This window comes from Macrotis lagotis, chromosome 1, assembly GCF_037893015.1.
Source record: "Macrotis lagotis isolate mMagLag1 chromosome 1, bilby.v1.9.chrom.fasta, whole genome shotgun sequence".
In the NCBI taxonomy this organism is placed as follows: domain Eukaryota; kingdom Metazoa; phylum Chordata; class Mammalia; order Peramelemorphia; family Peramelidae; genus Macrotis; species Macrotis lagotis.
The window spans coordinates 52,541,238-52,554,391 of record NC_133658.1 but is presented as its reverse complement, the minus strand read 5'-3'; the positions used below and the strand labels follow the sequence as shown (position 1 = coordinate 52,554,391).

The 13,154-nt window shown below is 45.0% G+C and overlaps 1 protein-coding gene and 1 long non-coding RNA gene across 3 annotated transcripts in view; one reads left to right on the top strand and one right to left on the bottom strand.

The window, feature by feature from the left end:
- The window catches only part of PIEZO1 (piezo type mechanosensitive ion channel component 1 (Er blood group)), a 179,981-nt gene that overhangs the window by 92,476 nt on the left and 74,351 nt on the right, over positions 1 to 13,154 (bottom strand). For both annotated transcript variants that reach the window (XM_074201216.1, XM_074201207.1), the window contains exon 2: positions 11,490 to 11,585. In XM_074201216.1, the coding sequence (XP_074057317.1) occupies positions 11,490 to 11,585 (96 nt within the window). The remainder of the gene's footprint in view (positions 1 to 11,489; positions 11,586 to 13,154) is intronic.
- On the top strand, positions 529 to 12,435 carry LOC141498231 (uncharacterized). Its single transcript, XR_012471590.1, has 3 exons — positions 529 to 686; positions 5,728 to 5,852; positions 8,066 to 12,435. It is a non-coding gene; the product is annotated as an uncharacterized LOC141498231 (long non-coding RNA).

Below are 13,154 nucleotides of genomic sequence, written 5' to 3'. Positions count from 1 at the left end.
CCTCAACTCCTCAATCTACCTTTTTAAGATTTTCCCCAAATTCTCCCTACTTTTAGTGCCCCTTTCCCCTCACAATTACTTTGTATTAATTTATTTAACAGTATACAAGTTGTGTCTCCATTCCCACCTCTACAAGGGGAATGTAAGTTTGTGGGAGCAACTATTTCTTTTCTTTGCCTTTTTTAGGGAGGCTAAGGATTATAGTCGACTGAGTGCTGAATTGGGAGTCAGGAAGAACTGAATTCAAACCTAGCTTCAGAAACTTACTAGTTACCTGACTTTGGGAAAGTCACTTAATCTTTTCCTCAGTTTCCTAAGAAATGAAAATAACAATGCCCCCAATGGTAAAATGGAGATACTAAAAACACTTCCCTCCCAAGGTTGTTGTGAGAATCAAATGAGCTAATATTTGTAAAGTTCACAGTTCCTGGTTATTGTTAGTGCTTTGTTATTTGCTCCCCAGTTCCTGGCAATAGTAGGTATTTAACAGGTGTTTTGAAGCCAACTCCATTAGAAGTTTAGCTAGCTTGGAGAGAATCCTGACTGTGGGGCTAATGGGCCCATGTAGCCTTTATTTAGCCCTGGCGGCTTCTGTTGTCATCAGCAGAGCTGCACCCATGTGAAGATGAGTCTGACAGCTGGTGGAGACTAGGCTGGACTGGTCAGGGAGAGAGACTGGAAGTGGGGTAAGCCAACTGGGAGCTGCTGCGGTAATGTCCAGACATGAAGTAAGAAGGGGCAGAGGGAGGGAGGCAGCAGAACAGGGAATGGAAAGACAGGGATGGATTCACAAGAGGCTTCATAGAAAGAATGGATAAAACTTGGCAACTGGGCAAGAGGTGGGGCAAGGTCGAGGGATGATGGCAAGATAACAGCTCAGGGGACTGCAAGCCTGAGTGACTGTGATAAGGGGGTGACCTCAATCCAGAGAGGGTCAACTTAGGTGTGGCTATGGAAGACAACAAGTTCCATTTTAAATTTGCCAGGTTCTCCATTTCCTTAACAGAGATACATCCCCATGTCTATAACCATCCTAGAACCCTGAAAGGCTAAATAAGAATGACTTACATTTCTCTAGCTCTTTGAGATCAGTTTATTGTTACTCAGTTATCAGTTATTTTTATTATATGTGACCCCATTGTTGAGGTTCAGTTTTCTAGGCAAGGATTCAAAGACAAGGATACTAGGTTTTTCATTTGGCGTGTGTTCCCATTTTACAGATGAGAAACTGGGGCAAATAGAGGTTGAATGGCTTGCCTAGGGTCACAAAGGTTTGAAGATGGATTTGACTCCACTTCACCATGTAGCTTCCCCTTGGTCAATAAACTATATGCTGGGAAGCCCTTTAAGATTTACAATAATCTTACTTAATCCCGTGAGGTAACAAGCTGGTCCCTATTTTAGAGATAAGGAAATTGTATCCTCATGCTATTGTTTGCCTGTTATCTCCCTCCATTAAAATAGGAACTCCTTATAGGCAGGGAAATCCTGTTTTTGTTTTCTATGTTTATTTTATTTTATTTTATTTTTTTAGGCAGTGGGGTTAAGTGGCTTGCCCAAGGCCACACAGCTAGATAATTATTAAGTGTCTGAGGCCGGATTTGAACTCAGGTACTCCTGACTCCAGGGTTGGTGCTCTATCCACTGTGCCACCTAGCTGCCCCTGTCCTTCATTTTCAAAGAAGACCATGACATCAGGGAGGTGATGTCATGACAAACATGAATTAGATCTGAGTCGGGGGTGGCACTGTGCTAAGTCACCGCCTCACTTTCTCCTCCAGAGCCATCTGGGTCCATTGGCCAGAAATGAATCAGGATGACTGGAGATGGTCCTGGATGCGAGGGTTAAGAGACTTGCTAATAACAGTCAAAAATCTGAGACTGAATCGAACTCTCATCCTCCTGAATCAAAGGCTAATCTAAAGCACCTAGCTGCCCTACTCAATGACTAACCCAGGATAATAGATAATAAATTGTAAGGCCAAAAGAAATAGTTTTTCCTGACCTCAAAGAAGGTGGCTTCCCCACTGCACCACCACCTCTCAAGCCCTCTGGGGATGTATGATAACAGCAAGATGTTCAATATGGTGGAAACTCCCAAAGAGAGGAAGCATGAGGGTTTGCTGATAAGCCAGTCACACATATAGACAACCCACTTCTTCCACCTGAAGTGCCTTTTTGCTAATGAGTGACCATTCAGTCTTTCAGCAGGTCAAGATGGGTTTGTGCCCATCCTGTAGAATATGAAAAAAATAGACTTGGCCTCATCCCTCTGCCAATGCAGGTGTAATCAAGACTCTTATTTGGGAAAGAACTGCTCAGTTTTTAGGAAGTAGAGGCCTCATCAATCAAACAATCAAGAAGTATATTATTAAATAGCCACGATAAACCAGGCACTGTACCACACACCAAGACTACAAGGATAAAAGTGAATCAAGACTTGCCTTCAGGGGCGGCTAGGAGGCGTAGTGGATAAAGCACTGGCCTTGGAGGCAGTTGTACCTAGGTTCAAATCCGGTCTCAGACACTTAATAATTCCCTAGCTGTGTGGCCTTGGGCAAGCCACTTAACCCCATTGGCCTTGCAAAAACCTAAAAAAAAAAAAAAAGACTTGCCTTCAAGGAGCTGACAGCCTATCAGGGGAAACGATATAGAGAGAGACAAAGAAAAAGTCGATTCAGGAGATAGGAGACAATGGAAGTTGAAGGAGCCAACAAACACCCTATGTGGGAAAGGACAGCAGCTGAACTGTGAAGGAAACTAAGGATTCTAAGAGAGGATGGGAAGGTATAGTGAACGTCCTGGGCAAAGGCAGCAGAGGCGGGAGATGTAAGGGCACCAAATGAGAAATGGCAAGTAGGTCCAAGGGGAATCATTGGTAACAAAACCCAAAGGCAAGTAGGAGCCAGACCAAGAAGAGTTTTACAAACCAAAAGGAATTTTTGTTTGATTCTAGAAGCAAGAAAAAACCACCAAAGCTATCTGTGCAGAGAAATTACATGGTCAGACATGTGCACTTTGGCAGGTCTTTGGGGAATAGAAATGGGGAGACTTGGGGCAGGGAAGTGAGAGATAACAAGGACCTCATTAGAACTGATCTAACTCTGGAGCGGCTAGGTGGCGCAGTGGATAGAGCACCAGCCCTGGAGTCAGGAGTCCCTGAGTTCAAATGTGGCCTCAGACACTTGATAATTATCTAGCTGTGTGGCCTTGGGCATGCCACTTAACCCCATGGCCTTGCTAAAAAGAAAAAAGAAAAAACTAAAAAAAGAAAAACTGATCTAACTCCAAGGTTGCAGGGTCCATGGAGGAGGCCACCTCCAAGATCCCATCTACAGCTCTAAGCTATCACTAACAGATCCCCTCTCTTAAACCAACCCACAATATCCTTGCCATTTCCTGGCAGCATTGAGGTAGGAGCCTAGTTCAAGGTCCCCCATCCTTCTGAAACTCCCAGCATCCTGGGAGTAGAGGAAATAGAGAGAAAGAAACAGAAGCATCCTTAATAGATTAATCAGCCTTCTAAGAACTAGAGAATAGACACTATTGGTGATCAAGGACTGCATCACTGAGGCTCAAAAGTTTCAGAGCAGAAGAGATTTATGGGATCATACAGTCTGAACCCTTTGGTTTTACAAATCAGGAAACTGAGGTCTGGGGGTTTGGTTGCTCAATAAATCACCTTTTAATAAGACACTTGCAGGGCAGCAGGCCACCATTTATTCTACCAGATGTTACCACTTTACAGATGAAAGAAATAAAGGGTCAGAAAAGCAGGAGCCCTGTGGGACTGACACAGTGCAGGTTTAAATACCAGCTCTGAACTTATTTATATGAGTGTGGACAAATGACTTAATCGTTCTTGGCTCTGTGTTTAATCATTTGTAAAATGAAGGAGGTGGACTAGAGAACAGTCTAAGCTTCCTTTCAGTTCTCAGTCCATGAAATTGTGACTACATTTTAAGGGTGGCTTGGTGGGGGAGCGATGATTTGGCTCTTATCACTGAACCACTCTTCCCCAAACTCCATCCTCCAACGGCCAAAGCATGCCCAAGCTGTGCTAATTTTTAGAATCAGCCCCAGGCTGGGTCTGGGGAATCTCCCCCTCCCTTCGAGGGGCCAGGTACATGGGAAATAGCAGGACTCCAGAGCCAGGAGCTTCGGAACTCCTGGGTCCTGCCTAGTGACTCACCCTCAGCCAGCCCAGCCGGCTGAGCTCACAAACACTCCTTTGTCATCAGGAGGGAGAGAGAAGGGAAAAGAGGAGGCCAGCCCCAGAGTCCTCCCTGGCCCACAGTCTTCCTTCAGCCTTTGTTCACTGATCTCTTTCCCAGTCCCAACCCTTCCTTTTCTTTCTTCTCTTTCCACTCTGAAAGTTTGCCAGGGGTGGGGAATGAAGATTCACAGGAGAAACTGCCTGTCCTTCTCAGAAGGCAGCACACTCAAGAAACATTTGGCCTGGAGTCTTGGTCTGGCTACTTGAACCCTGGATAAGTCCAGTCTATTTCTGCCTCTATAAAATCAAGGGGCTAAATTAGAGGATCTCTCCTGTTTCTTTGCTTGCTATGTGCAGAGCACAGGTGGTAAGGTTCAGGGATACAAGATAGGGGGGAGATAGTTCCCTGCCCTCAAGGAGTTTACATTCCCATGGGGAAAGATGCCACATAAAGGAGAAGAGGAAGAGTCAGGAGCAAAGCCTAGAGATCAGTGAGGGTGGATGGCCCAGGCAAGAACTACTCATCAATCAAAGGAGAGACCACAGGATCAGGGGTATCTTCAGGGTGAGAAGGCTGTTAATGTGGGGATGAGGTCAGAGAGTCTGGAGCTGGAAATATTTGCCCAGCAGACTAGCTTCCTAGGGCAGAGGTCCAGGGCACCTCACCCATTCTTGCTTGGTATCCACCTGTTTGCCTTTCCAAGCTTCCTTTTGGGCAGCTTCCCCCAAACCCTCGCTACAGGTAGATATAGCTCAGACTGCCCTTCAGGGGCTGGGCTGATCTCCACATACCAAGGAATCTGGGTCTATTCTGGGACATACCCAGACACTAGAAACCTTATACTAATCTCTTAAGCAGGCTCCATAGTTTATCAAACACTTTCACATGCATTATTAACCCCCTGATTCTCAGAAGAAAGAACTCTGATTCTGGATGACTTGGGTTTAATATTCACATTGAGGTGGCCTTGGACCAGCCATTGAAACAGCTAGACTGGGCTTTGGTGAACTCATGAAAAATGAGGGAGTTGGATGAGGCCGTTCCTGATTGTCTGATTGTCTGATTGTCTAAATCCTTCCATAGCTAAGATCTCTATGACTTTTCTGTGAAGAAGCGTGCCAGGCAGGCTGGCATCATTATCCCCATTGTCCAGATTAGGAAACTGAGATGCAAAGTTAAAGGACTTGCTCAGCTAAGTGATGCAGTGGACAAAGGGCTGGTCTTGGGGTCAGGAACTCAACCAGAATGATAGGACCTGAGTCCAAATTCAGGCTCAGGTATTTCCTAGATGTGTGACCTTGGCAAAGTCACTTTACCACTATCCGCCTCAGTTTTCTCAAAAGTAGGTGCTTGTTTCCCTCTCCCTGCTATATATAGTGAGTGCTAATAGCATCAATGAATGATTGAATGGATAAGAAAGAGGGAGGGTTCATTCTTTGCTTGAAAGTCATTGGGTGAAGGTAGTGGATAGCCCCCATCTATCCTTCTCTGTTTCCATTCCTATTGACAGTATGAGCTAAGCCCTTCAGCCCCACATAGTTGGGAAGGTACCATTGGAACTGCACCAGCATCAGGGGAGAGCAGGAAGATAGGAGGAGAAAGGGAAGACTTCTTATTCGGTCAGGCTCTTTCCAGGTAAGACATAAGGAATTGGGGTTGGCCAGCCAGGAATGCAAAGAGGGTGACGTTTGCTCCACTGGAAGGGAGAGCTCCCCATGTTGTTGCCCAACCCCTCCACATATCTGGCATTGCTGTTTTACTGCTCTTCACTGTTGTTTATAGATATTCCTAAAACATCAATGCAATTGCTTCAGTCATCAGTTCCAGAAACTTCAGTGGCTCCCTATTGTTTCTAGGAAAAAAATACAGACTACTCCATGTAACAACTAAAACTTCAATGTACAATCTGGGTCCAATTTATTTTAGTTAAAATAGTTCACAGTCTCCCCTGTCAGGTACTTCATGTTCCAGCCAAACTGACTTAACTTGATATTCCCCATGGATGACATTCCTCCCATCTCCTTGTCTCTGCACAGTCTGTCTTCCATGCCTCCATCACTACCTTACGGGAGCCCTGGCTTCCTTCAAAGCATAGCTCAAGGGCACCTCCTACTGGAATCCTTTCCTGATTCTCCCATTAATCAATGCTCTTCCCTGGAGTCAGGAAGACTCAAATCTGAGTTCACATCCAGCCTCAGACACTTACCAACTGTGTGACCCTGGGCAAGTCACTTAACCTTGTTTGCCTTAGTTTCCTCATCTGTCAAATGAGCTGGAGTAGAGAATGGCAAACCACCCTAGTATCTTTGACAAGAAAAATCTCAAATGAAGTCATGAAAAGTCAGACATAACCGAAAAACGATTTCACAACACTGCCTACATTTATTATTCACGTGATGCTCCCGCTCCCTAAGGCAGACTGTAACTCTTTGAGGTCTGGGAGGATCTCATTGTTTTGTCTGCATGTCCCCAGCTCAGAGTCTAACATGCTCACTAAATGTTTGTTAAACTGAACTGAGTCATAACAACAATGATAATAACAATAATTAACATTTCTACAGGACTTTAAGATTTGACCAGAACCTTACAAATGGGATTTCTTTGGACCCTCACACCAGCCCTGGGAGGCAGGGCCTAAATGTTTCCTCTGTGGGAGTTCAGGGAAGAAAATAATTACTGCTGGCTTGGCTAGCCTCAATGAAGGCTGGCATTTGAGCTGGACCTTGATGCATGGCCAAGAATTGGACAAAGAGAGTTGGAGTTGGGAGACTATTCTGGAAAGATGGATTATGGGGAAATGTGGGAAAACACAGGATGTTTGGGGACCAGCTGGAGCAAAGAATGCAAGAAGGGCAGAAGTGGATGTGAAGACGTGGAAAGATAGCTTGGGGTCAAGCTGTCAATGGACAAGGGAAGGAATCTTGTTTGGTAGATAGGAGGGAGCTATAGACCTGGGTTAACTTCAGAAGGGGCAGCTAGGGAGTGCCAAAGTGCAGAATTCTGGGCCTGGAGTCAGGAAGACTCATCTTCCCGAGTTCAAATCCTGCCTCTGTCACTTGCTAGCTGAGTGACCCTGGTCAAGTCACTTCACCCTGTTTGCCTCAGTTTCCTCATCTGTCAAATGACCTGGAGAAGGAAATGACGAACCGCTCCAGTTTCTTTGCCAAGAAAACCCCAAATGAGGCCAGGAAGAATCAGATATGACTAAAATAAATGAACAACAACAAATAACTAGGGATGTATTGTTCCACCTGTGGAAATATAACAAGGGCGTTTTAATGGACAATGCCTCAACCCAAAAGAATGGTAGCGGATAACGGTTCAAGTAGCTTAATATGGCAGAAGATTCTAACTTGTTATATAACATCTAAAGTCCTTTTAATCTCTAACATTCTGTATTCTAAGACCCCGCCTACATCTTGATATTCAAAGACCAGAGCATCATAGGAACATTGATTTAGCTCTAAATGGTTATGATGATGATGTTTTGTCCTTCATTCTCGAAGAAGACCATGATATCAGGGAAGGATGCCATGACAAACATATGAATTGGATTTAAGGGGGGGGCTGTGCTAAGTCACCAGCCTCATGTTCTCCTCCAGAGTCATCTGGGTCCAGTGGCTGGACATGAATCAGGATGACTGGAGATGGCCCTGGATATTAGACGATCAGGGTTAAATGACTTGCCCAAGGTCACAAAGCAAGTGAGTGTCAAGTATCTGAGCCTGGATTAGAACTCCCATCCTCCTGACTCCAGGGCCCAGTGCTCTATCCACTGCACCACCTAGCTGCCCATAAGAGGATGCTAGTGTTCCTCAGATCCAACATCTCTCCCCTTCCTTTTGCAGAAGAATGAAGAAACTGAATTTATGAAGAAACTGAAGAAATGTGAAATACAGTGACTTGCTCAAGATCACTCAGCTAGGTAACTCAGGTGGGATTTGAACCTCATTCTTCCCAACTCCCAGGGCTCTATTGACTATTTAATGAGACACAGGCCAGGGCTTGCAGTGTCCCTCAAATCTTTGTGGACTTATGCTCCAGTGAAAAGAGCCATTGCCATGATGAGCCGGTTCTGGCCCCCCAGATCAATAAGAAGGGTTGACAACTCAGTCCTGTCCCAGGAGGTGACAAGGCTGAGCAGAACTGGGGAGCCACACAGAAGCCTACTCTTGATGTGGCTGCCCTCAAAGGGCATCCTCACAAGCATCCATCACCAGGGACCAGGACGATGGCCATATCCTGGGGCCAGCTTAGCTACTACCCAGCTGCTCCATTTTAACCCTGGGTGGAGGGGGGGAGTGAGATTATAAATTCATTCCATGGCCAAGTAGAGGACTAGTGATGGAACCTTTCTGGGGAAAAGCTTAAGAGTCTTCTTCGAACCAGTGGAATGCTTTTCCGATTCCTCCCCAGCAAAGCCCTGGGCTGAACTCCCTGGCCTCCTGTTTTGGTCCACAAGTCAGAACATGTTCCGATCTGGTGAAGCCAGCCCCCTTGCCTTCCTCCCTTGGGCCAGGGGGGAGGCTGATTTCCATCTTCCCCACAAACAGAGGCCTGCTCAGAAGTTTCCTCTGCGAAGGAGGTGGGAGGGGGCAAGGAAAAGGGAGAAGGTGAGCCAGGGGCCAGCACTCCAAGAGGACATTAACCAACAACCAGTGTCAGATCTTCCACCAGATGCTGCTTCGTGAGCCCCCAAGCAGCTGTGGAACTCATAAACCTGGTCACTACTGGGCCAGGGGAATGGGCACCGCCAGGGTTCACATTTTCCTCTTTGGACTGGAAAAAGCGATTAGTGAGCAGTGGCCCCGATGGAGCTCAGCAGCAGCTGCTGGGGAGTGGGTGGGAGACAGGGGGAAGGGGGAGTCTTGCTAGTAGCTCCCCCATCCTGAGCTCTCCCTGTCCAGCTTAACTCTCTCCACAGTGTCCCCCCTCTCTCCCACTCATACTGGGATGCTCTCACCCTCCCCTCTTTGGCTCTTAACTAGAAATCTGTTTGGAGTTGGGTAGGGTTTTTTTTTTTTTTTGGCCTATTAGAGAGAAAAGTGTTGCAAATTGCACCAAAGGGCATGAAATATTTACGAAATAAAGAGCTTTTAGCTGAGGGGCCTATAAGTAGCCCTCCCAGATGGGGATCTGTTACAGGCAGAGGCAACCTTGGGTCGCTAATCAGATTTCAGGGTGATCATGCTGTTTGGAGAGGGTGCTGGGAAAAGAGTCTTGCTCCTAGGAAGAAAGAAAAAAATTGCCCAGTTTGGGACCAGCTGTGGATCCCCCTGATCTTGCCCATGGGCACAGCCAACTCTCCCAGCACAGCTGTAGGTGGGAAAGAGAAGGAAGCTGGTAAGCTCTAACCAGGATGACTGAGCCAGGATCGCTGCACCAGGGGGGAGTGGGGGAGGAATCAGCACCCAGATGGTCACCAGCATCACCCTCCTCTATCCAGAGAGAGGTGTGTTCACTACCTCTCCACACCATTCCCCATCCTCATTTTCTTTCCAAATTCTGCCCCATTTCTGAGAGGCAGCTATGAGACATGGGGAGAGACCTGGGTTCAGATTTAAGCTCTGATCTCTTCAAGCTAGACAAGCATGGGTAAGTTGATGAGGTCACTAATACTTGCCCAAGGTTATTTTGAGGTGGCATAATTGATGTGAGTTATAATTATTCTAATTAGTATCATGGATTTGGAATTGTAAGGTACCACAGAGGTCGTGGAATCTGACTCTTTTATATCAGAGATTAGGAAGCAGAAGAAGAGCCAGGGTCAAGGTCTCTGACTCTATCCTCTCTCCACTATGCCCAGTTGCTGCCCCCGTTCAGATCTAGCCTCAATGTGCTTCCTTACACCATCCACTCATCACTCCCAGTTCTGTTCTCAGGGGCCAAGCTGAATAAAAAGACTCCTCTATAGGACAGCCTTCTGAATACTTGCTATCTAAGCCACCTTCTCTGTGTCTTTTCTTCTTGATACACGGCTCCAGATGCTTCACCCAATCCACAAGGGATCTTATCTCAATTTTGGTCACCCACAATTAGTTGTTCCATCTTATCAATATCCTCTAAAAGGGGCCACTCAGTCCTGGCCCCAAGACTCCAGATGTGATCTGACCACTGACTGTCCCCATCAATCTCTGCTTCTCTTCCTCCTTGAAACTCATAGGAGACTTTGTTCATATCCCTCAATTGTTGAAGAGGTCAGTGATTTCATTAGTTAGACTATAAAAAAGGAGGGAAGGAAGGAGGGAAGGAAGAAAATAAGCAATTTATCAAGTGAATACTAGGTGCCAGACACTTTTTCAAATATATCATTTGTTTCTCAAAACAACCCTGGGAGAGAGGTACTATTATTATCCTCAATTTACAGTTGAGGCAACTGAAGCAGTAGAAGTTGACTGGCCCAGGGTCACACAGTCAGTGTCTGGGACTGGATTTGAACTCAGATCCTCCCGATTCCAAGCTCAAGTCTCTCTCTGAATCTTCCCCTCCAACTTGCTCAGTCCTTTTGATTCTCCCTGTTTCATGCATATCCCACTGAGGCTACCCAGCTATTGACCTCATCTCAAACATGCTCCTTCTCCCTCAATCATACATGTCCCTGATGACATGTTTTCATTCCATGCAGCTGGACTTCATGGATAATGAATTTGGTCCTGGAAACTCATCTGGCATCTACCACAGACTACTTTAGAGGTCCTTTCCCTGGCTGGAGGGCAGTAACTATGTTCTAAATTTCCCTGGAACATCCTAAAGACCCAGAAAGGAGATGAGGGAAATCATCACTTATCCTCTAAGTGGCCAGGGAGACAACCTTCTGCCCTGGGTTTCACTTGCAAGCTGTGCGCCCTTTCTAAAGGGTCACTCCTCATCTCTTCTTCTCAGAATACTAATCTCCCTTTAAGGTTCATCCCAGATATCATCTCTTCTGAGAAAGAAGCCTTCTTTGAGTCTCTCAGCTAAAAATGTGCTTTCCTTCCTCAATTTCTCCCTGACCCCCGAGATGATTGTTTCATGGGAAAAAAATGGTCACTGGGAATAATCTACAACCTTTTCTTTTGTCCTCTGAGCATGGAGCCTGTGGTCTAATGGCATTACCAAGTTTCTAGAACCAAGGAAGGGAATGTGCCATTCTAGGGATGTACCTAGAGGGGACCCTGAGGCCTGAACACTTGGGGGGTTGAGAAATGCCAAACATACCTCTCCCCTCCCCGCCTCCATCCCTGACCATCTGCTTCCCAACAGAATCAAATAGAGACACAGCTCTTTCCTTACCTCTGATACTGTGTTTGGTGGGCCCCAGGAACCAAGGCAAGAGCAGCAGAAAAAGTAGATAAATGAATGAAAGACCATTGATCCGGAACAGGCAAGCTGAGGAAGGAAAAAATAAAGAGGATTAGAGTCTAGACATCAAGGAGGCTCAGGCCCTGCCAGACCAGGTCAAGCTCCCTCCCCTGCCCAAGTGAGCTTCTCTCCAGGAGACAAGAGGGTAGGGGAAAGGCAAGCAATGCTTTAAAAATAAAAACCTATCTACAAACTGAAACATGTTCTCCCTTCACTGCTTTTGCTTTTAAAAAATAGTTGAAGTGGGTAGCTAGGAGGTGCAGTGAATAGAGCACGGGCCCTGGAGTCAGGAGGACCTGAATTCAAATCTGATCTTAGACACTTAAAAATTGCCTAGCTGTGTGACCTTGGGCAAGTTGCTTAATCCCCTTGCTTTAAAATAAATGAATGAATGAATGAATGAATGAATGAATGTTAAAAATAGTTGAATTTGCATTTCTAAAGCCACTTTAAATGAGTGATGTTCAAACTTGGACAGAATCCAGTTCTGGTTTTTGGGTTGGGTACTGGGTTGATCAGGAGTCTTCAGCCTTTCAATGTTCCAGCTCGTATTGGATAATATTGATGGAAAAAGTATTAAACACTTTTATTAGATGATAACACAATTTAGACAAGGCTAATGGGGAAATTTGTTTTACTTTACTAAATATGTTTGTAATGGTTGAATTTTTATTGCTTTCTCAACAGGGAAGGAGGAAGTGGGAAAGGTGGGAGAGAGAATGAAAAGAAAATAATTATTGAATTTAATGATTTCATTCTATATTAATTGTACATGATGCTCTAGGTATTGTCTGTTCAATATTGGGAATAGAAAAGTAAATAAAGAATCTTCTCTTCTTTTTAAGGAGCTTACATGTTCCTAGGTGGGTGGGGGGAGGGGACAGGTCAGAACATGCATTCTTTGAAAGAAAATCTCATGTGATTTTAGCTCTTGATTTGATTTTTTAATTATATTAAGTTAATAATAACAGCCAGCTTTTATATCACTTTAAGGTTCACAATGTGCTTTACAATCCTTAACTCATTTTATCCTCACAACAATCCTGCAGGGAGTTGGATGCCATTACCCATTTTTTTTTATATGAGGAAGTGAGGCAGAGAGAGATGAAGTAGTAAGGTCACATAGAGCTAGGAAGTCTAAGGTGGGATTTGAACTCAGGTGGCTGCCTAATATACTAGCTAATCAATATAATAATAAAAGTACATTTACTTTAAGGCTTGCAGATATTTTGTCATTGGATCCTCAAGATGGCTCTGTGAGGAAAGCACTATTAGTCTCATTTTACAGATGGGGAAGCAGAGAATGTGAGAACTTAGGTGATTTCCCTAGAGTCACCCAACTAGTAAATGTCCAAGGAAGGTTTCAAACCCAGGGCTCCATGAGGGCAAAGCCAGCACTTTACCACTTTAGCCAGAGAGTGGTTATGCCTTCTCCTGAGGTCATAGAATCCAGTTTTCCTATAATCACATGGTTTTGTAGCTTTTCTTGGACATAATTTATTGTATTGAAAGTTTTATAAATATGGAAAATTTCTGGTATTAATTCTGTTAGTTGCAATATTGAGAAAAACAAAGCTTTATTATTTTTTCCATCTG